Here is a 24428-nt window from a genome sequence, read left to right on the forward strand (position 1 = left end):
CAGTATATATTAACGATAGGAAAATTTAAAATTCAGAATTTTTTTTCAAGTAGATTCAGTCTCAAAGAATTTGCTTGAGAACTTCCTTTTCCCCCAGCCACTCAGTGGTCCACTCTCTAGCTCATTTCAGTTCCAATGCTTTGTGCCTAAATATGCCTTAAACACCCTTTGAACCCAGTCATTAAAAAGGCAGACCGTCCTCACTTCTTTTCTTCAAGAAGTCTTGGGTAGATCATGGATTCTAATCTGTACTAATACAACTGGGGTATTTATTCTTTCATTCTGGCTCCCCCTGGCATTAGAGTGGCTGTGTTGAACCATGAGGTGGAAATTACCTCTCCTGGTTAATGATTGATTGACGGTTGCTCGTGCAAGAGAGAAAGGTTTGCAGAGGCATTTGCCATGCAGGTGAACATTCTGGTCAAGGCTGTTTGTGTATTTGCTAACAGGTCTTGCCAAAGGCAACCTCAGAACCACCCCAGCCTCCAGCAGGGATGGATGATAGAGAAACACCTTGAAACAGAAGGAAGCAAGTTCTGGTCAAGGGTGACCTCTAACATCTTTCTGGGTGTGTTTCCAATGAAAACGAGAGGGTCTGTGAAGATTTCAAAAACCAGGTGGCTGCTATTTATACAAGAGATTTTGCAGCATTTGAACCAAAAAGTGTGTTCCACCATCACACAGAGCAATTCTATTCCTGACCTGGGACACACCTTTAATGCAAGCAGGCATTTATAAACTAATTCTCCATTTTACCATCCATCTGCATGGCGTGAGTTCTGCTGTTGTTGCCATCCACCTTATGGCCCTATAGTAGGGACCTGGCCCACCTGTTGAAGACCAATGCCATAGAGCAGTCTTGCTCAACCTGGTGCCCTCCAGCTGTTTTGGACTACAACTCACTGTAGTCTGAAGCAGCTGGAGGGCACCAGGTTGCAGGAGGCTGCCATGTTGGGGTGTCATGTAGCTCTCTGATTGCTTGTGACTATTTGTGGTCCAAGACCTGTCCACCTCCCTCCTCTGAGTACCACCTGGAGATGTTCAGTAGGCTGACTCTGGCCACAAGATGGCCGTTAAAAGGCACAGAGTCTAGGAGATTTGGACAGAAACAGCATCGGGACAATATTAGCATAACCGTGGAGAATGTCACTGTGCAGTTCTGGTTGCTTCACCTCAAAAACGATATTGCAGAATCGGAAAAAGTTTAAACAAAATAAAATTTTCTTTCCAGTAGCACCTTAGAGACCAACTGAGTTTGTTCTTGGTATGAGCTTTTGTGTGCACGCACACGAAAGCTCATACCAAGAACAAACTCAGTTGGTCTCTAAGGTGCTACTGGAAAGAATTTTTTATTTTGTTTCGACTATGGCAGACCAACATGGCTACCCACCTGTAACTGGAAAAAGTTTAGAAAAGGACAACCAAAACGACCAAGGATACGGAGCAACTTCCCTATGAGGAAAGGCTGCAGCACTTGGGACTTTTTAGTTTAGAGAAGAGACAAGTAAGAGGCATCATGATAGAAGTTTCTAAAATTATGCATGACATGGACATCCAATGAAGATTCGGGACAGAGAAAAGAAAGTCCTTCCTCATGCATTTCAGAGTTAAACTATGGAACTCTCTCCCACAGGAGGAAGTGATGTCCACCAATTTACATGGCTTTAAAAGAGGGTTGGATACATTAATGGAGGAGGAGAGGGCTATGATGTCTATGCTCTATCTCCATCGTCAGAGGCACTAATGCTTCTAAAGATGAGTTGCTGGAAATCTCAGGAGGGGAAAGTACTGTTGCCCTCATGTCAAATTTGCAGGCTTCCCACAGCCATCTGGCTGGCCACTGTTAGAACAGGATGCTAGGCTAGATAGGCCAGTGACCTGATCCAGCAGCTCTTGATTGTGTTCTTATGTTTGTTTGTTTGTTTGTTTGTTTGTTTGTTTTGTAAGAATTGCCCCACTGGGTCAAACTAAGCAAATCCATCTATCCCAATCTTCTGTTCCCAGAAGCTCACAACACAGCAGGGCAGGAGAGAGGAAAGTCACATAGCCCAGACAGTTCACAGGCTTAAAAATATGACTAAATAATCGGGGGTGTTTCTGCATAGTTCTGTAGCAGCTTAGGGCAAAATGAAAAAGTACAAGACCCATGGTGAACAGGTGAACCCAATATGCACCTTCTCCCCTCCCTCCCTAAACCCCTTCCTCTCTCCCTCCCTCCCTCCCTCAGGCTCCCCCACCCACCCACAACAGGCAACGGCTTGCCAAATCTGGGGTCAGCGAGGCACCAAGCACACCTCATATGTTGGGGGGATGTTCCCAAAGCCACTCAGTTTGGGGGAGAGGTCAATGTCCTTTGCAGGCACAAGGGATTTCAGAGAGAAGCTTTGCAAGATGGTTGTGAAATAGAGGAAGAGCTCCATGCGAGCCATGGCTTCCCCCAGGCAGACGCGCTTCCCTGTGGAGAGAGAGAGAGAGAAAGGAACCCAAACAAGTCATAATTTGCTTGGCCAAGGGGGGCTCCACTCTGGCTGCAGGTGCTACAGAGGTCTTGGAAAGCCACCTTCCCTTCGGCCTTTATATTTCTCTCTCACATTATTCTCTGTCAATACTACTACTACTACTACAACAACAACAATTATTATTATTATTATTATTATTATTATTATTATTATTATTATTATTATTATTATTTATACCCTGCCCATCTGGCTGGGTTTCCCCAGCCACTCTGGGCGTCTTCCAACAAAATATTAAAATACAATAGTCTGTTAAACATTAAAAGCTTCCCTAAACAGGGATGCCTTGAGATGTCTTCTAAAAGCCTGGTAGCTGTTTTTCTCTTTGACATCTGGTACAAGGGTGTTCCACAGGGCGGGTGCCACTACCGAGAAGGCCCTCTGCCTGGTTCCCTGTAACTGCGCTTCCCGCAGTGAGGGAACCGCCAGAAGGCCCTCGGCACTGGACCTCAGTGTCTAGTACAGTGTCAGTACTATGACCTCCATTGCTATAACTACTACTGCTATTATTCTTAATCATCATCATTTGTTTCCCACATTTCTTCCAAAGTTTTCAGGGTGGCACACACAGGAATCACCCCATTGTATCTTCACAACAGTGCTGCAGGCTCGGTTAAGCTATATAAGGGAGCTGACTAGCCAAAGGCCACTTTCAGTAAGAAGTAAAAAGCAAACAGGGACAAAGACCTACCTGAAGAAAATGGCACAAAAGCATCATTCTTCTTAAAGCGCCCTTTCTCATCCAAGAAATGCCCAGGGTTGAACTTCTGGGGGTTGCTGAAGTATTTGGGATCACGTAAGACTGAGCCTAGTAAGGGGAAGACATTGGTGCCCTGGAAAGACATGAAACAGAGGTCCATATTGAAATGGAACTGACAGGGACAGCGAGGGCCTCATAAACAGATATGGATCACCCTTTCATCCCCCCCCCCTTTTCCCATAGGGTTGTTCCTTTTAAACTTAACTCCCCTCTTGTCTCACCTTGGGGAGGTGGTACCCCCGGAATTGAGTGTCTCGCATCACAGTGTGTGGCACTCCCATGGGGACTATGTCTGTCAGCCTCTGGATCTCATGGATGACGGCATCTGTGTAGGGCATGTTCATCCTGTCCTCGCTGGCAGGGATGCGGTTGAGGCCAATGATGTGGTCAATTTCCTGGTGGACCTTCTCTGTGGAGACATGGAGAAACACCTTCTAGGAGAGCCACCAGGGGAAGTGAAAATGTGGCCTTCTGAGCACATCAGTGAGAGAAAGAAGCACATTATGGATGCGAGTGGAATGGCCCTGGGATTAGGTGCCTTCCGGAGCTTAGAACTAGAAGCTGTATATCATGTAGAGCCATCAAACCTTAAACTGGAACAAGTGGACTTGGCACATTCAGCCTTGTTTAATGCCTGACAGTTCCTCATCATTGTTCAGTTCCTATGGGCCTGAAAGAAGCTGGTATAAAACGATGCCTGGAAGATCCAGCAGTCGTAACTTACTGCTATCTTCCTGGGACATTGCAGCAGACAGTACTGATGGCTCCGAAGTAGGGAGCAATTGCTTCAGTCCTCCTGAGCAGAAGAGTTAGCTAGAGGGAACCCTTTCAGAGATGGCCACTTCCATATCCCCTCACTCATATGCAGTGGCTACTTTCTCTCCTCTCCTCATTATTGGGTCAAAACTGAGGTGAGCAGCTGTAATTGAATCACTCCTCAATTAACCATGTGAAGGGGACAGGAATGAAGTTGTCTCCAGTTGAACGTTAATGTGGGAATCAATAAATTGCTGCAGGGAAAGGAAGGTGTGTGAGGATGGAAGGGGAGGTCTTTCACTGTCAAGCCCCAGTGACCCAACCTCCACCTTCTACTTGACTTGGTGATTTCTGTTGTCTTGGCTTCCTATGTGAGGAATGCTTGCAATATGCACCTGGCCTCTTCTCCATCTCACATTGAGATATTTTTGCTTTGGCCTCCAATTCTTCTCCTCTTCTGTTTCTCAGGGCTTACTTAGATCTAATGCTAAACAGGTAACTGGGAAGCCCATTGTGCTTTCTTTTCTCTTTTTTTCTTCAAAGAAGGTGTGCAAAGGCCAGCTTTCATTGGGACCACAATGGTGGCTGGTGCCCCTTAGAATTGGCTGGGTGGAAGGCAGACAGCCCAACAGCAGGTGGTGCCAGAGTCAATGACATGCACAGCCAACTAACCCAGCCTTGCCCCCATTTTTCATCTTCCCTGCTGAGCTCTGCAATGAGGAAAATTGAGGCTGGTTGGAAGAGAAAGCTGGCAGGTAGGGTCCACCCCTTGGACTGGACATGTGGGAAAAGGCAGCCAGGTGGGGGCTGCCCAGGGGGGCATGGGATTAGCTGTTCCCTACTTCACTGTGATCCCAATGAAAGCCCCGCCCCTGCTATTAAACTCTGGGGGAAAGCCCCATTGGCAGCAGCGGATTGGCTACAAACTGCTTAAAAAACAAAAAACAACTAAGATCATGGCCACTGGTCCCATCACCTCCTGGCAAATAGAAGGGGAAGAAATGGAGGCAGTGAGAGATTTTACTTTCTTGGGCTCCGTGATCACTGCAGATGGTGACAGCATTCTCCCTGCTTCTTGGGAGAAAAGCCATGAAAAACCTAGACAGCATCTTAAAAAGAATCATAGAATCATAGAGTTGGAAGAGACCACAAGGGCCATCCAGTCCAACCCCCTGCCAAGCAGGAAACACCATCAAAGCATTCCTGACAGATGGCTGTCAAGCCTCTGCTTCAAGACCTCCAAAGAAGGAGACTCCACCACACTCCTGGGTAGCAAATTCCACTGTCCAACAGCTCATACTGTCAGGAAGTTCTTCCTAATGTTTAGGTGGAATCTTCTTTCTTGTAGTTTGAATCCATTGCCCTGTGTCCACTTCTCTGGAGCAGCAGACATCACCTTGCTGACAAAGGTCCATATAGTTAAAGCTGTGGTTTTCCCAGTAGTGATGTATGGAAGTGAGAGCTGGACTATAAAGAAGGCTGATTGCTGAAGAATTGATGCTTTTGAATTGTGGTGCTGCAGGAGAATCTTGAGAGTCCCATGGAATGCAAGAAGATCAAACCTATCCATTCTGAAGGAAATCAGCCCTGAGCGCTCACTGGAAGGACAGATCCTGAAGCTGAGGCTACCTCATGAGAAGAGAAGACTCCCTGGAAAAGACCCTAATGTTGGGAAAGATTGAGGGCAGAAGGAGAAGGGGATGACAAGAGGACGAGATGGTTGGACAGTGTTCTCGAAGCTACCAACATGAGCCTGACCAAACTGCGGGAAGCAGTGGAAGACAGGAGTGCCTGGCTTGCTCTGGTCCATGGGGTCACAAAGAGTTGGACACGAATAAACGACTAAACAACAACACACATGCTGGTATCTAAGCTTAATGGGTATTATTTGGCTACAGACCTGGATTGCTATACTTTCAGGTACTGTTTCAACCCTAAACCAGCCTTTACCAACTTGGTGCCTCTATATATTTCAGAATACAATTGCTGTGCCGACTGGGTCTGATGGGCATTGTAGCCCAAAATACCTGAAGAGCCACAGGCAGATGAAGGCTGCCCTAAAGGAATGTGATAGTAACTAACTTGGCTTGTAGAAAGAGCCATGGCTCAGTGGGAGTAGGTCTAGGGTTCAATCCCCAATGGCATCTCCAGGCCAGGAGAGGCTGTCTGGTGAGCTGCTGCAAGTAAGTGTTGACAGTACTGAGCTAGATGGAACAAACGTCTGACTCGCTATAAAGGAGCTTCAGCACTTGCTTGACTTCTGCCAGTCCCAGATGTCATCCTCCCTACCTTCCACTTCTGGGTGTTTCATCAAGAAGAGGAATCCATATCTCAGGGTGGAGCTGACCGTCTCTGTCCCAGCAAAGAACAGGTTGAGGGTGGTGAGGACCAAATTCTTCAGGTTGAATTCACTGGAAGGGTTCCCTTTTTCCTTTGAAGGAACAAAGAAATTAGCATATGTGTGTGCATGTGCGTGAATGTGAACCGTATACGCAAGCAAGGCCATTGGTGGCAAGAATGGTTTTATGGTTCAAAAGTGTGCTTTGACTACTGAAGGTAATGGGGCCCTTCATATGTCCAACTTGTCAACAACAAATTGTCGCTGTTCTTTGTGTTGAATATATGCTATATGGTAATTTATGGACCTGATAGGTATCTCAAGCCAGAATATGTATTTTATCAAAGTAATTGTTGAACTGAAATACAATTAAGAAGAAGTCTATTAACAGTGAAATACAATTAAGAAGAAGTATATTAATAGTGAAATATTGGCCAAACTGTGGGAGGCAGTGGAGGATAGGGGTGCCTGGCATGCTCTGGTCCATGGGGTCACGAAGAGTCGGACAAGACTGAACGACTGAACAACAAATTATTAAGCTCTAACTGTATGTAGGTTTTATTTTATCTGTTTTTTATCTTATATTTTGGAAATGTACATCTAGTTGTTTTTTCCTTTAAATTTTTTTTGGGGGGCCCAAGAGAGTGGGGCCCTAAGCTATAGCTTGTTTAGCTTATACATAAATCCAGCACTGACTCTGTTAATGCCTCTTGCTTGTCTGGACAGATAGGGAGGGGTGTGGGTGTTACAGAAACTGTCATGCAAAGGTCACATTAAAACTCATTGCTCAGCCCACTTTTTCCTCTGGCTCCATGCACCACTGCCATGGGGAGATGGCCCTAGGGCAGAAAAAGGTTCCCCACCCTTGGCATACACCATGCATAATTGGACAAACTTCTGCTATGTCTCCTCTGAGCTGTCTTTTTCCCCCAACCGGAAAACCCGATATGTAACCTTTCCTCATAGGGAAAAATGCACCAAGCCACCCCCAAGCATTTTGGTTGCCTTTCAGAGCATGTTTCTGAGCGAGGAGAGCTGCACACACAACCAGGATTCCAAATATTGCTGCTACTATACTGGGGGGGGGGGCTTCCCTCCCCAATTTCAAATAATATGATCCACTTTGGTTCCCTTCCCTTCTCCCGTGGCTGCCGCTGAAGGGGGGGATCCATTCTGGTACCTTCTCCATCTGGATAAGGAAGCAGTCAATGAAATCCCGCGGATTGTTGGGATCAAGTGTTGCTTGGTTCGTTTTGATTCTCTCCGCAATGAAATCTTTCAGCTCCTCGATGAGGTAGTAGATGCGGTTGTGTCTCCCGGGCAAGTATTGCATGACGCAGGAATACATGTCATAGAGCTGGAAGGGGAAAGCAGCCATTGTTGCTGTATTCCGAGATCATGCACCCAAGGAACACAGCTTGTACACTGAGAGGAATAAAGAGCAGAGAGTTTTGCCCAGAGATGGAAAGACGGTAAGATTCCCACTAAGGAGGACTGGCAGAAACTACTGGACTATGCAGAGATGTCAGGATTACCTGGGAAGATCAGAAATCAGGAGGATCAAAGCTTCAATAAAGAATGGGACAAATTTGCATTATATTTGAAAGACCACTGTAGATACTTGAACTCTTGGGCAGGTTGTAAATAACTTGCAATGACTTTGGGTACAATGGAAGATAGCAAACTAAATGGACTTATTAAAAGGTAAATGGACCCCTGACTGTTAAGTCCAGTCGCGAACGACTCTGGGGTTGTGGCGCTCATCTCGCTTTACTGGCCGAGGGAGCCAGCGTTTGTCCGCAGACAGCTTCCGGGTCATGTGGCCAGCATGACTAAGCCACTTCTGGTGAACCAGAGCAGCTCACGGAAACACCATTTACCTTCCCGCCGGAGCGGTACCTATTTATCTACTTGCACTTTGACGTGCTTTCGAACTGCTAGGTTGGCAGGAGCTGAGACCGAGCAACAGGAGCTCGCCCCGTCACAGGGATTCAAACCGCCGACCTTCTGATCAGCAAGCCCTAGGCTCAGTGGTTTAGACCACAGTGCCACCGTTAAAAAAATTTTTACTTGAAGAACCCACGGAAGGGAGGGGGGAAGTTCTGAGATTCAGAAGAATCTTATGCAACTGTATTTTTACCATATGTGTTCATGATTGGGAATGGAGTTGTAAAATCGAATTATAAAAAATTATTAAAATAAATAAATAAAGAGCTGAGACTCCCAGAGAAGGGGTCTATTGCCTCTCCCCATTGTCATCTTGAGAAGCTGAGGTTCCATTTTTGGAATGCTTCCACCTCGCAGAAAGAAGAACAGGCAGACTCCCCTCCAGAATTATCCATTACCTGTGCCCAAGGGGTGCTCATCTCAATGAAGCTCTCGTTGATCATGCGCAACAAGGAGAGAAAAACCTTGTCGTCATATTCAAAGCGACTGCCAAAGACAACAGAGCTGATGACATTGGAGACCGTGCGGCTTAGGAAGAAGGTGGGGTCAAAGGGCAGTCCTGAAAAGCACAAAGCCAAGGGTCAGTGGTGGCGGCACCCTTCCCCCATTTCCATCTCCACAAGTCTCTGGCGGCGGCGGCAGCACTGTGGAAGGAGTTGGGCGAGGCCAACACTAACCTTTAGTTTTCCTAAACTCCTCCAGCAGGTACTGGGCCTCCTCCTGGATCCGCTCCTCAATGGACCGTTTCCCCATCCCAAAATTCCTCAGTGTGGTGAGGGAGAAGCGACGGAGCTGCCTCCACCGTTCCCCGTTGGCCAAAGCAACTCCTGGAAACGAAGGCAGTGGCATTCATTAGGGCAGCCATGGTTGATACAAAATCTTATCTCCTGCCCTCCATATTTAGGCCTGAACAAGGCAGGCACATATTACAACTGAGTTCCTCAACTCTCAAGCCCAGGAGAGGTTCTGCCTGGCAGGAAATTTAAGAAATTCTGGTGGCAATTTACATCAGCGATAACCCATCTGTGCCTGACCCCAATAAGCTCCCTCACCTTACAGCAGACCTCACTGACTGTAGTTCAAAACAGTTGAAGAACACCCAGTTGAGAAAGGCTATTCCCACCTAGAGATGGGAAAATCTGTAGATCTCAGTTTCTTCCACTTTCATATTTTTCCCAAACTTAAGTTTGGTCCTCCACATTCCCATGCCAGTTTGAAATTCTTCTTTTTAAAGCCTTCGTGAATATTAATCAACATGCAATTGTGATATTCTCCTAGTATATACATTTTTTGCAACCAATTCCCCCTAATATAAAAGATCTTTGAATCTTACATATCCATTTTTATGGACACTACCCTAGCGGACACATTTTGGTACGCATTACTTGTTTGGAGAATTTCACTGCAAAATTTGGAGAGCTGCAAATTCTGAAGGATGGCCATGTTTTGGTTTCTGTATTGTTTCAAAAAGGTCAGATTCAACCAGTTCACCTTTAAATATGAATTTCTGCTCTTTTCCTACCTGCAGAACAGACTCTCCTTTACCAATCATAAAAGTTTCTCCATGTTGTATTAGCAGAACCCACCAGATCTACTCGACTCACCAAAGCCATTGAAGTTCCGGTCAATAGAAGCCAGCTCCCCTCGCCCACTGAACTCCTCAGCTTGGTCCACCAGAGCTTCCTTCACTGCCTCATGTCCGCACAGGACCACAACTCTCCGCGGCCCAAGGTACACCGTGAACACGGGACCATATTTTTGCTGCAGCTGCAGAAGAAACCATAGTTAAGACGACAATGGGGAAAGCAGGCAAAGCAGGAGGCATGAAAGAAGGTTGTAAAAAGCCTTCAATCCACCTGGGCCAACCTGGTGCCATCCAGGTGTTTTGGACTACAATTCCCATCAGCCCTAGCTACCATAACCATGCTGGCTGGGTTTGATGGGATTTGTAGTCCAAAACATCTGGAGGGCACCAGGCTGGCATATAGAATAGAATCATAGAATCATAGAGTTGGAAGAGACCACAAGGGCCATCCAGTCCAACCCCCTGCCAAGCATATATGGAGTGGAGAAAGTGGATACACACACACACACACACACACACACACCCTGCAATTAATTTTATAACATGCTGTCATTCAAATAGATTCGTTAGCAAGAGATTCAGAATGGGGGGGGGGGAGTCCTACTTCACACAACATAGAGTTAAGTGGTGATGGTGGCAGACCAGGAACAAACTCAGTTGGTCTCTAAGGTGCTACCAGAAAGAATTTTCGATTTTGTTTTTTCATTATGGTGGTAGACACTTACGTGGGTGGCTGTAAGTAGAACTAAAATTAATTCATGCAGGGTAGGTATTTGGTCAGTGGGTATTTGCTCATAATAGGTGATATAAGGCTTCCATTTTCAGAGGCAACATACCTCTCAGTAGCCTTTGTGGAGCAAAAAGTGGGGGTGATGTTGCCTATAGGCCCCTCTGGGGGCTTTCCAAAGAGTTGTGCTCAGCCACAGGTGCTGAGCTGAGCAGACCTCTGGTCTCACCTGGCTGGAGCCATCATAAGAGCTACCTTGCGGAAGGTGGAACATGGACACTCATAACTGTTCCCTGGCTCCACTTGGGCAGTTTGAAACACAAGAATTCTTGAAAACTAAGCATACAGCCCCAGCCCAGCCATGCATTCCTCCCCCCCATTTCCTCCTAAGCTTCTGATGGCAAAGAGAGCACAACTCACCGCCAAAAAGGACTTAAAGGGCTCGCTGGTTTTGATTTGCAGCAAGTTGCCAATGAAAGGCAAGGGCGTTGGCCCAGGGGGCAACTTCCCTTCCTTGTGCATCCTCTTCCATGCCGAGATGAGGAGCAAGCAGGAGACGCAGATGCCCAGGAAGATGCTCAGTGCCCCTCCAAGCTCCATGGCCAAGTGGCTGAGAATTCAGCTGAAGGCCAACCTCGGCGCACCCATTATATGCCCGTGCCCTGTAAGTGAAACCAGCTAGCCTGGCCTCTTGGACTTCGTTGCGGAGCAGGAAAACAAGATTGGGTTTCAATGTAACATTCATTGTGTGGGGAAGGTAGAGGATGGATGGATTCCCCTCTGAGTTCAAAGTGAGCATTAGGGGCACGTGGAAGATTTCTTGGCTAAACTGAAGAAGGCTGTTGTTTTTTTTAACTGCATACAGAAGCAGGCAGATTTAGGATCAGAGTCTGCAGAAATCAATGACACAAAGACTTCCTGTCAATATTTATCAGGAAAGTCCCTTTGAGCATCCAGGAGATCTGTATGTGCTTATTATTATTATCTACAGCAGGGGTGCCAACTTGAATAAAATATTAGGGGGCCCAGGTAAGTCCCGCCCCACAACATTGATCACAAATGCATGCACACCATTTGAATGGAAAAGCCAATCAACTTTTTTGGGAGGAGGGCTCAAATATTTTATTGGGGGCAAAAGGGACCTCGGCCCCTAGGAGTTAAGTCCTGTGATCTACAACCTCTGCTTATATACTGGGTTAGGGAAATCATTGCTCCTCCATGTATGAGCCCATTGCTAGGTCCCAGAAACAGCGTCCGGTTAAAAGTTCTATTCTTCAAGATGTTTGTCTGAGATCATGGGGAGAACTGTTGCCTGCCCAGGCAGGGCCATAGCTCAGTAGCAGGTCACCAGCCCCACATGCAGAAGGTGCTGGGTTCAATCTCTGACAGCATCTCATAGCCAGGCTGGGAAAGAAGCCTTCAGCTGTGATTCCTGCATTGCATAGGGGTTCGCTAGATGCCTGCTTCTTGGGAGAAAAGCAATGACAAACCTAGACACCATCTTAAAAAGCAGAGACATCACCCTGCCGACAAAGGTCCGTACAGTTAAAGCTATGGTTTTCCAGGAAGTATGGAAGTGAGAGCTGGACCATAAAGAAGGCTGATCGCCGAAGAATTGATGCTTTTGAATTATGGTGCTGAAGGAGATTCTTGAGAGTCCCATGGACTGCAAGAAGATCAAACCTATCCATTCTGAAGGAAATCAGCCCTGAGTGCTCACTGGAAGGACAGATCCTGAAGCTGAGGCTCCAATACTTTGGCCACCTCAGGAGAAGAGAAGACTCCCTTGAAAAGACCCTGATGTTGGGAAAGATGGAGGGCACAAGGAGAAGGGGACGACAGAGGATGAGATGGTTGGACAGTGTTCTCAAAGCGACTGGCATGAGTTTGGCCAAACTGTGGGAGGCAGTGGAGGATAGGGGTGCCATGCGTGCTCTGGTCCGTGGGGTCACGAAGAGTCGGACATGACTAAACGGCTAAACAACAACAGTCCCTTCTAGCTACAGTTCTGTGAGCTGCCTTGCATGCAGAAGGCCTCAGGACCAGGTTCAATCCCTGGCATATCCAGATGGAGCTGTAAGAGACTCTCTGTCTGAAACTCTGGAGAGCCACTGCTAGTCAGTGCAGACTATGACAAACTGGATGGACCAGTGTTCTGACTCAGTGGAAGACAGTTCCAGCTGGTAAACTGGGGCTGGCTCCAGAGGGCGACAAGTTGAGCATTTGCCAAAGCCACCCAAGGGCTCCATGCCTGACAGCGTTGCCTTTCCCCTTGTGCACAGAAAACCCCGAAACATCATAGGCGCAACAGGAGGTTATTCTCCCTCTGTCCTTCCCACCTCTGCATGGTCTAGAGGCCACTGCGAAGGCCCTGCCTGAAGATTCTCCACCTCATCCCATAGGGTGTGGAAACAAACTCTGGATGGAGTAAACTGTTTGGGGCTGGGTGGTCTGACTTCGTACAAGGCTTGGGAGTCCTTTCTCATCCAGGGCAATTTCAACAAGGCACCACTTGGAAAATTCACGACCATTCAAAAATTCATGTGATACGAGTGCTCCAGCTGCCCAAAGGACGACAAGGCACTTCCTTGGGAAATGATTTATAATGAGTTGGGGAGAGTTGAGAGACTGACCCCAAGGCGGACGAAGCTTCTGTGCCCTCTGGCTTCTGGAGTCCAGGGGCACAATGTAATATGCAGTTGTTCCCAGCTTGAAAACAACATACACAAGCCATTTGGCTAAGATCTACTTTATTGTAGATAAAGAGCAGAGTATGCCTCTGCGTAGCAGCTCATAATTCAGAGCTGTCTGTAAATGCGTCTGCATCTCCTGATGCAAAAACAGAAAGAAGAAAGTACAATAATAAAATACAATGACATCACATGTGTGGGAGCTGGTATGCCCAGTGTAATTCCCACAGAGAGGAAACATGACTCTTGAGTCTTGTGACCTTGCTGCAGCGTTCGCAGCTCGTCATGTCATAATATCACAACAGGGGGAATGTTTAAAATTGCTTTCCCCTAAAGACCAGAGTCCTTTCTATTGGGAATAATCCAGACAGAATTGCCTGGGTGTCAGAAAAGCCTGTTTATGTAGGAAAGCAACAGCGGCCCATGTTTTGTTAGCCCCCAAATGGAAAGTGAGCGAGGTCCCTCGTAAGGAGGATTGGCAACTTAAGATGATAGAATATGCAGAACTCTCAGGTTTAACATATAGAATAAGATAATAAATAAATAAATTCCTTCCAGTAGCACCTTAGAGAAGTGTGCATGCACAGTAGCACCTTCGGAAGTGTGCATGCACACGAAAGCTCATACCAAGAACAAACTTAGTTGGTCTCTAAGGTGCTACTACCAGAGTGGCTGGGGAAATCCAGCCAGATGGGCGGGGTACAAATAATAAATATTATTATTATTATTATAAATGGAATAAGAGTGCAAGAAGAACCTATATTTAAAGAAGAGTGGAAAATATTCATTGAATACGTGGAAAACAACTATACGCAGCCTGAAAAGGCTGGCAGCGTTAAGATAAATTCAACAGTGTGGGTAATAATTGATTGTTGTAAAACTGGAAATCTGATTTGAATGGTTAAGGTAAAATATGCAGGAATAGAGGATGTGCAAAACGAACCATGGAAGGAGAAGAAGGGAAGTCATTGGGTGTCTTAAAGTTTGTAAAATGTTTATTTCGAAATGTAAAATTGAATTTTTTTAAAAAAAATAAAAATCATTTTAAAAAAGGAACGGCGAGGCACTTCCATGCTTCAGCACCAGCTGGGAAAAGGTTCCGCTGCTTGGAACTCATGGCTACCTCAAAATCAACCACGGGTGTTGTCAACTCTCAGCTCAGTGGCCTTGGCCTTTCAGCCAACTGTCCTGGGTCAAGAATGCTTGGCGATTGCTTCATTTAAAACCTTAGCAAACAGGAAAGCATTTTAGAAACATTAAAAATCAATGAGAGATTGGGAAGTGTTCTGCGAGCAAGAGGATCAACAGAAGCAGGCGAGGAGGTGGCGGCTGAGCTTTGCACCAGCAGTTATGTAAAACGAGATTGGGTTGCAGCTGGTGTTACGCAACCCCCTGCAAGGGAATAACTCTCCCTTTGGGAGCCTGACTTTGCACTTTGAGTTCCTTTGTTTACCCACCAACCACTCAAACCCTTGTGAACAGAGGCGAGGAGGCGAGAACGCTAACTGATCCTCCATACCTCAACCATGTATGGCCCCAGCTGACTAATATTTATCAAGGCATGAAAAGACCTGAGATGCCTCTGAGAGACAGCACAGTGTAGACAACCTTCGGCAGGTCATTCCCCCCACCCCAACACAACACAACACACTTTCGACAGGCTTTTTTGAGTGTTACGGAAATGACCGGAGGGGGGGGGCACATCTTTAAAGTTGTTACAGTGTTACAAATATTATGCCTGAATGTATCCTTTCGACTTGACAGCTCAGGTACCTAGCTTTATAAATTTGTAGGAAATCCATACTTTAACCGACTCCCCTCATTCCGATGCCGTTTTAACCCTTAAAGAAATGTGAATTGGGGCTCCACCTCCCTCCATGGACCAAGAAGCGGGAAATCACGTGGGCAGCAGGAACAGAGCATTCCGCCATAATGAGACCAAGCGTGAGAGCACATACAGGGCCCCCCCCCCCCAACCAGGGAGTGACCAAGGGGGCAACACTAGACATCTGCAGAGGCAGTTGAGCAAGTTGGGTGTTCTGAAAGCCCATCTCCAGACAAGTCCTGAGTGCAAGGAGATGTAAAGAGTTTTATTTTATGGGTACTTAAGAGGTGTTGGGAAAGGTGTCTGATCAAGTGACCTAATGTTGAACTTGTGTACCCCTCCCCATTTGTGATATGTTAGTGATGTGGTGATGATGTATCAATGATGCTGCTTGAAATGTATTCTGGGGGAAAGAGGGAAGTTTTAAAAGAGGATGTCACCCCATGCTCAGGGTTCTTACTCCTGTGGGGACCTGTCGCACAACAATAAAGATCATGGTCTACTGACCGCTGCTTTGCTCCAGATTACTTGGCTAAAACTTCCTTCTTTTACTGACTGCATGGACCCGCAGGGGACTTGCACCCTGATGAGCTGGGCTGTTGAGTAGGCTCTCACCCCGGAATTTTATCCCCTTAACAGAGGTATTCTGTATCTGTCTTGGGACTTTACTCCCTCTCCAACCACTGCAGCAATGCCCCCACCCCCACCAATTTTGGCTCAGCATATCTGTTATGTACTGGTTACAGGTGGGTAGCCGTGTTGGTCTGCCATAGTCGAAACAAAATAGAAAATTCTTTCCAGTAGCACCTTAGAGACCAACTGAGTTTGTTCTTGGTATGAGCTTTCGTGTGCATGGTCTCTAAGGTGCTACTGGAAAGAATTTTCTATTTTGTTATGTACTGATATTTCAATATCTGAATGATATAAGTGCTCCACATCGTACCTCTCTGTCCAGTGTGCAAGTTCCTCAATAATTATGACCTGCCAGAAAGACCCAAAGGTGGTTTTTCCCCTGTAAGCATAATATACATGTATTTTAAAATATAAAAAACCATCCAATTGTGCTGCTGATGCTCTGGGCCTTTGGTTCTAACCATTGTTCATGCTTTCTGTTTTCAGCTGCAGAGTTATGGTGGCAGCCCAATGCGAGTTACACAATCAGGCGCCCAGTGTTTGCCAAACTCATTGTGCCTAATCGTACCGTCACAGTTCCCTGAGAAGCCAGAAGGAGCAAGCAAGGGAAAGAAAGAGAGAGAATCTATAAAGGACAAAAGGCTGTGAAAAGAGAGGATTAGCCTTTGGGGAATCCACCCTGAGCACAACAGGTAACGCTAAACCTCTCAAAGGGTTGGTCCAAACCCGTTCTTCATTATGTCCTTGAAAAAGGAGCCACTTAAGCAGATTGCGTAACAAAAACATTCTGCGGCTCGGACAATACGTGCTGCCCAAATTGTTATGGGCTTCAGCCACGTGAGAGCAACAAAATCCACGTGTGCAAAGGCTGAAGATATCTGGCAAGGACCAGGGAACTGTTGTGCACAACTTGCCAGGAGGCTGAGGCTGGGATGTGCAGACGGAAGCCGCTTAGATCTGGCTCAGTAACATCAAAACTGGGGAAAGGAATGCAGGAGTCCTTATTCTGAGCCAAACTGGCTCAGTATTCTCTTGACACAAATTGGCAGCGGTTCTCCCGGGATTTCAGGAAGGGGAAATGAACAGCCCTATCTGGAGGTGCTGCCAGGTATCGAACCTGGGACCTTTTGCATGCAAAGCAGGTGCTCTACCCCCGAGCCACAGCTCTTCCCAAAAGGGAAGAAGGGGCTGTCTCAAAAATATCTGTGGCTGGTAAACCTGGCTCTGGGTGAGGAAAGTGGCAGCTGTTCCCAAAGCCATAAGTAGTTCAATATGTACTAGCAAATCCTGTCATTATCCTCATTGGATACTGCTGGTTTTTGCCAATAAGAAATAAATTTAGGTTTGGCCTGAGCAGGAGATTTGGAAAGGCTGGAACCAGAAAAAGCAGAGCCTGTGAATCTTGGTGATGAGGCTATCTGGTCCAGAGTGAACCAGTTCCTTTCTGAACCTTAATTAAAGTGGAGTTCTTTGGCTATTGGGGAGTGGTCAGTTCTACAGATATAGCAGAGGATCTTGTCAATGGTTCACATAAGCCTCATTTTGAAAAACCTCAGGCTCATCCACACTTAACCTGTTGCCCAGCACTTTCTCCACACAGCTCCTCACTTTCCCAGTCCATGTCCAAGCACATATTTTATGCCCTGCTGCTTCCCCCAGGATGCAGCAAAGGAAAGTTTGGATGAGCCCTTAGTAGTGTAAGGCAGGCGATAAAGAATAGCCCTGAGCATAAGTTTATTTTGAAGCCGGTTTTCCATCTTCCTACAGGCAGAAGTGTTAGCTGAGCTCGGGAAATAACAGAGAAACCCAGGATTTTGGTGTAGCAGCGACAGAAGAGTTTAGAATCAGCCCTGAAACAAAAGGTAGCAACAAGTTCACGATCTTTCCTAAGTCTTATTACATGGGATTGGGGCGCTGATTTGCTTATTTTTTGTCTGCAGACATTTTTAAATGACACTGCGAATGCAAATAGCAATCTGGATATCTGGCATGCCCAACATGCAGGTGCCGTGTGTGTGTGTGTGTGTGTTTCTAAGAGATCTGATTTATAAAGTAATCCAGTGTTGCTACAAACCCATATTACATCATAGTTGTTATTTCAATTTATTTCTCGCCCAGGGCAGCAAGCACATCAATATTTTCTTTTAAGCATTCTAAAAACAATTAGGAATATTTTCTCAGCCATCCATTTCAGGGTTGCCAGGAGCAGTTAAGTCAGTATTGTTACCCAGTCTCCTGGCATCAGGAGGTAGGTCACCCACAGGGGTGGAGGAAGGGGATGCGGTGGGGGTGGGGCATCCTGGGTGTTTTCGCTGAGGGGGGTGACATTTGGCGCACCACCTGCCCGCGACTCCCAAGCCTACCCCGAGCCATCAGGGGAAGGGGGGAGCTGTGCCGCTTTACTAGCGGGATTCCCCCCTTACCCCTTCGTTTTAACAGCTGGGGGAGGCTTAGGAGTCGTAGGCGGGTCGCTCGCCGAATGCCCGCCATCAGCAACTCGCTCCACCCCTGGCTGCAGGCTGTGTTCGCTGCTCCGTGCACCTGAGCAGCTATCCCGTGCCTAGGAGGGCACCCTTCATGCCACACACCTCCCCCCCCCCCGGAGTGTGCCTGCCCTGGTCAGAGCAGGCATACATTCTGCCGCTGGTCACCCAGGGACCCTGGACTCAGAAGGCCCTTCACAGGCCACACCTGCCACTTGCTCACTCACTGCAGAGCCTGGCTCTCATCCACTGGGACACTGCAAGCACAGTGCTGGACGCAGTTTTGGTGTACCAGGAGGACTTCTACACTAGCTCCAGTAATGCCCCCGGCCTTCACTACTGTCTTGCCCTGCCTCACAACAGCGACCCCACTGCCAGGAGACCAGTCCTGTGTGTAGTTCCCCTGCCTCCCAGGTGCTCCTCACCAGACTGGCTGCCGTAGAAACAATTCTCACCAGCACCCCCCCCCCCTTAAGCTGGTTAATTTATTTTGAAGAAGAAGAAGAGTTTGGATTTGATATCCTTCTTTATCGCTACCCGAAGGAGTCTCAAAGCGGCTCACATTCTCCTTTTCCCTTCCTCCCCCACAACAAACAATCTGTGAGGTGAGTGGGGCTGAGAGACTTCAGAGAAGTGTGACTAGCCCAAGGTCACCCAGCAGCTGCATGTGGAGGAGTGGAGACACGAACCCGGTTCCCCAGATTACGAGTCTATCGCTCTTAACCACTACACCACACTGGCTCCCTTTTTTGAGGACTGGTTGGGTTTTCCAGACAAATGTACCCTCTACTGACTTTGCCACACAAGCACAAACAAACCTCAGGTGACAGCAAAAGTCAGTTTAGCTCGACCGGCCCTTCTGAGCCCAAATCCAGCTCTCAGTTGCACAGAGGAGCCTACATGTCACAAACACACACACATGTTTTTTGCCTCAAACCAAGTAGAGCCTTCAGCTGGGCAATGCCCATCAGTTTATGCTTTCCCTGTCTCAGTAGAAGGGCTATTTGTGTCCTGGAGGATCAGGAATTCAACAGGTTGGATGGCAAAAATTGCCCCTTAGCTGTAAATTTGGACCAGTTTCACCCAGGTCTCCAACCTGCTTTCTTGGAGGAAGCGAACATTGCATATATTGTTTGGGGAAGGGGAAGTTATTTCCATAGGCTACTTGTCCCTCTGAACCCCTGAATTGTTAGAATGGGTGGCAGGGTGTAGAGGGCTCCCTTGATGCTTCTAGCTGGGAGAAGCTCCTTTACTATTTCTTATTCCCCCTGCCTCCCACATCTGAATACATACAGGTGAAACTCGAAAAATTAGAATATCGTGGAAAAGTCCATTTATGTAAGCAATTGTTTTCATTAGCTACTGGAGTTTAATATATGAGATAGACTCGTGACATGCAAAGCGAGGTATGTCAAGCCTTTGCTTGTTATAATTGTGATGATTATGGCGTGCAGCTGATGAAAACCCCAAAGTTGAGATTGTTAATTTGGGGTTCTCATCAGCTGTACGCCATAACCATCACAATTATAACAAATAAAGGCTTGACATATCTCACTTTGCATGTCATGAGTCTATCTCATATATTAGTTTCATCTTTTAAGCTGAATTACTGAAGGAAATGAACCTTTCCACGATGTTCTAATTTTTTGAGTTTCACCTGTAGTTAGAATGGGGGACAGCTGGTGAGAGAACACTTAGAACATCTAGATGGAAAAGGGTTTGCTAGTAATTTTATTGCATTGCTTTGCTGGGTGATGGATTTATTATGACATTTTGTTGTGCTATCTTGAGTTTGGAGCCTGCAGGGGAAGTAATGAATATCAGAGCCTAGAGCAACATGCCATTGATTCTAGTTGTTTTTGTTGTGGTTGTTTTCCATCTAGTTCTAGAAGACGCCAGGCATATGAGAATTCCCTCTGGTGAGTTTCTGAGCCGCACCAGTCTCTCAGAACCCTGTGCTTAACTCCATGGCTGCCAACTCCACTTTCCACCTCCCTCTCCTAAGCCCCCAGCACCAAGGAAAGAATGCAAAGCACAGCATGCAAAGGAAGAACAATCATTTGTGATCTAACAGTGCTAGAGAAATGTTTGCATAAAGCTTGGTGACACCTAATTTTTCCATAGTTCTGTTGTGGTCAGATATAAAGATGGCATCTAAATGCTCAGATTGACAAAAAGCATAGATATATTTAAAAAAATATAAAAAGTCATTTCCATGCATAATAAAATGAAGGACCAATTATGCATATGAGTCATTAATGCAACAGTGAAATTCTATGTAAAGGTAAAGCTAAAGGTAAAGGGACCACTGACCATTAGGTCCAGTCTTGGACGAATCTCGGGTTGCGGCGTTCATCTCGCTTTACTGGCCAAGGGAGCTGGTGTACAGCTTCCAGGTCATGTGGCCAGCATGACTAAGCCGCTTCTGGCAAACCAGAGCAGCGCACGGAAACGCTGTTTACCCTCCTGCCCAAACGGTACCTATTTATCTACTTGCACTTTGACAGGCTTTCGAACTGCTAGGTTGGCAGGAGCTGGGACCGAGCAACAGGAGCTCACCCCATCGCGGGGATTCGAATCGCCAACCTTCTGATCAGCAAGCCCTAGGCTCTGTGGTTTAACCCACAGCGCCACCCGCGTCCCTCAAAATTCTATGTACATTTACTCAAAAATAAGTACCACTATGACCAGAGGAGCTTCCTTCTCAGAAGGTACACACAGGTGGCACCTTAGACTTCTTACAGGATGGGATGGCCATTTGAATTTAGCCTTGGAGGCATAATTTTTTTTTGCATGCAATGAGTTTAAATCAAAGCAAAACAACCAAATAGTCCAACGATTTGTTCCTTTGCTATGAAGAGGCAGTTTGAGGCGGAAAGGCAGCACAGGGTGTGAGTGAACACCTGCATAGCCACTTCACAGCCCTCGATGCAAGTTATATAATCAGCAAATTTAGTCTGCTTGGAAAATGGCAGCCTGAGCAGGGAAAGCCACCAAAACCATCATCTGCTTTGTGTAATGTGTGCATTGTTGCTTAGACAGTGAGATACTCCACCCCACTTTCCAGCCAATCAGCCTTGAATGGAGAAGCACGCTAAATCATGTCCCGCAGAGCTAGGCTGGCAGCCCTGAGATGTTCTCTGACACCTTTTGATCCTTCCCCAAATTGTTGGGAGAATTTCAGCCCCCACTGAGGAATATCCATCTGCACGGCAGCTGGAGGAATAAAGGCACAAGCATGGAGCCAGCCCAGTATATTTAAGAAGAGTTGAAGTGGGGGGGGGGTCTTCACTTTTTAGTGCCATGTAACTAATGAGGCAAATTCCTCCCGTATGGTTATCTCTCTTGAGTTTAACCATTTAACGTTTGACATTGAAAAAAATCATTAGACGGCACTGGCACATTGTGAAAGACATTCCAGGATGTAATACTGTACCTTTATTTGCAAAACGGCGAACTAAATCCCTTAAAGATTCTTTGGTTCATACCGATATAAAACCTACATCAACCCAACAATTCTTTTCAGGCCCTCCACGGGGCTTTTATAAATGTGGACACTGCAGCGCATGCAAGTATGCATTACAGATAAAAGAATTCACTACAGTGGAAGGATTCAAGTTTGTTATACATTCCTTTGCTACGTGTGCCACTTCCTGAGTGGTGTATGTTATCAGATGCCCGTGTGGCCTGCTATATGTGGGCTATACACTTAGACCCATAAAAATTAGAATCTCTGAACATAGATCTAGAATAAGAAACTGTGTGATCAATGCTCCTCTCACTCCATATTTTTTAGAAGCATCACACACTGATGAAGATCTCACTTTTTTGTTATTTGGACTTATTCTGGCCCTATGGAACTAGCGAAGACAAGACTATTGCAAAAAGAAGCCAGGTTTATTTTCTTACTTAATACGTTACATCATGCCAGACTTAATACAGATATAGACTATAACTGTTTTTTATAATAACATGTCATTTACATCTGTATGTAAAAAAGTTACAGTGGTGCCCCGCTAGACGAATGCCTTGCTAGATGAAAAACTCGCTAGACGAAAGGCATTCGCTAGCGAAAGGCTGTCTCACAAGACGAATTTTCCTATGGGCTTGCCTCGCAAGACGAATTTTTTTTCCGTCAAACCGCTATTCTCCCGTTGGTGCTTCGCAAGACGAAAAATTCGCTATACGACAGCACTCGCAGAACGAATTATTTTCGTCTTGCGAGACACCACTGTACTTTCATCAAGATTTAAGATTTATTTATTGTCATTGTCCGTATATACACAGTATACACAACAACGAAAATCAAACACCCAAGATATTGTCTCTTCTCCCCTTTAGCTCTTTTGAGTCTGACATATATTCAATGTACATTCTTTATCTTTAAGTCTGAAACATATTTACTATTTAACTAACAGTATTTTTGTTAGTCCCTTTAAGGGTTTTCCAGATAGATCCAAATTGGTAACACCTGTGACTTTGGGTATGAATACCTATATATAGCTATCTTCACATGGTATGTTTGTTCTACCCTCTACACTCCTGTTGTTCTGTGTTTGTACATTCTCCTCGAGTGGTATGTATAATAGTATTTATCTTGCTGGTTGAAAGCATATATTTGGGTTATGAAACTGATTTTGTACTTCTTTATAACATACAGCATACTTGTTGCTGATGAAGCCAGTTTTGGCGAAACAAGGACTGTAATCCGGGTAACCTTGTCCTTTTTTGGTTTGCGTTTTCTTCTTGGCAACTTCACCTGTATCTTTTGGGGCGACGAGACTACAGTGCCATCGCCAGCCTCTACAACCTTTGTCATGCTCCACAACATCTATCACACCCCTCTGTGGCAACTCTCATGTTGCAGAGTGGCAAGACTATATTAATCACATTTACGCTTGACTTTTGTGTGCCTTGGGACCTTTATCTGTATTATGTGGATCTCGTGATACGTATTGACATTTGATGTCACATATTTTCAGTTGAATAGTTGTACCCATGTATTATTATGTTTTAGTTTTATATTATATCTGTTTATATGTAAAAATGATGTGGGGGTTGGGTAATGGGATCTAAGAGTTGTAATATGAAGGCTGACCACGGTACTCCGACATCAGAGGGGAAAATGGATTTTGAGAATGGAAGAAATACTTAGGCTTTTGTTAAAACGTATTGATTTTTATATTTTTGAAGTTGGAATCAGAAGTAACAAGGGCAACAGCTTTACTAAGTTAAGTGAAGAAAGGATATAAGAAGTTAAGATTTGGAATTTGATATTTTATTTGATAAGAATAAATTGAATGATTTGAGATATGTTGATTAAAATTGTAAGATTAAGATTAGATGAAAGAAATAAGATTTTACAATGTTACAAAGTTACTAAAGAAGATTAGAATTGAACGCATAAGAGAGGTCGTGAGGAAGTCCCAAGTTTAGGATTTTAAAGAAGTGAAGGATTTTTAATTAATTGTGCTGTTTTGTGTGTTTTGTGTGTATTGTGTTTGTTTTGTGTGTATTGTGTGTATTTGTAATCTGGTTAATTTTGAAAATCCAATAAATTCCATATATATATATATATATATATAGAGAGAGAGAGAGAGAGAGAGAGAGAGAGAGAGAGAGAGACTACTTTATCAGCCGGTTACGATTTTTGTGTGGTTGACACCCGCAAATAAGCCAGGCCTTTAAAAAAGGGGGGGGGAGTGGGAGCTGCCCCGCTTTGCCAGCAGTCTCCCCCCCCTTCCCCCTTCTTTCCGACGGTTTGGGAGAGGCTTGGGACCTGCAGTTGGGACAGGCGCTGTTGTCCTGCACCCCCAATGACCCTTGTGGGTCATCACTGTTTCAGCAGTGATATTGTCAAGTCGCGAATATAAGCCCCACTTTAACTTTTCACGGTCGCAATTTGGGGTAAAGGTGCGGCTTACATTCGGGCCAAAGCGGTATATAATAAAATGTATTTTGATTGCAAACAGAAAACAAAAACACTTTCTGTACTAGTTGGTGATGCCACTATATTACGAGAGTCGTGTTGGGTGCTGAAGAACAGGAAGGGGGTGAATAAGTGGGATGAACCAAGTTGAGCTTAGACCTTTTCGCCAAAGGAAGCCTCCCTGCGAATTATTTTCTTTGCTTTTCTCGTGCGAATGCCACATAACAGGGACACCTGGC

The 24428-nt window shown here is 45.7% G+C and overlaps 1 protein-coding gene across 1 annotated transcript; it reads right to left on the reverse strand.

Annotated features, from left to right (window-relative positions):
- Positions 1 to 2255: 2255 nt before the first annotated feature.
- On the reverse strand, positions 2256 to 11421 carry LOC117051844 (cytochrome P450 2G1-like). The gene is made up of 9 exons (XM_033158539.1): positions 11050 to 11421; positions 9922 to 10084; positions 8995 to 9144; positions 8716 to 8876; positions 7551 to 7727; positions 6322 to 6463; positions 3498 to 3685; positions 3208 to 3349; positions 2256 to 2455 (listed from the first exon to the last, which is right to left on the reverse strand). The coding sequence occupies exons 1-9, from the start codon at positions 11227 to 11229 to the stop codon at positions 2274 to 2276; spliced, it is 1485 nt and encodes a 494-aa protein (XP_033014430.1). The 5' UTR covers positions 11230 to 11421; the 3' UTR covers positions 2256 to 2273.
- Positions 11422 to 24428: the final 13007 nt, after the last annotated feature.

This window comes from Lacerta agilis, chromosome 8, assembly GCF_009819535.1.
Source record: "Lacerta agilis isolate rLacAgi1 chromosome 8, rLacAgi1.pri, whole genome shotgun sequence".
Classification (NCBI taxonomy): Eukaryota; Metazoa; Chordata; class Lepidosauria; order Squamata; family Lacertidae; genus Lacerta; species Lacerta agilis.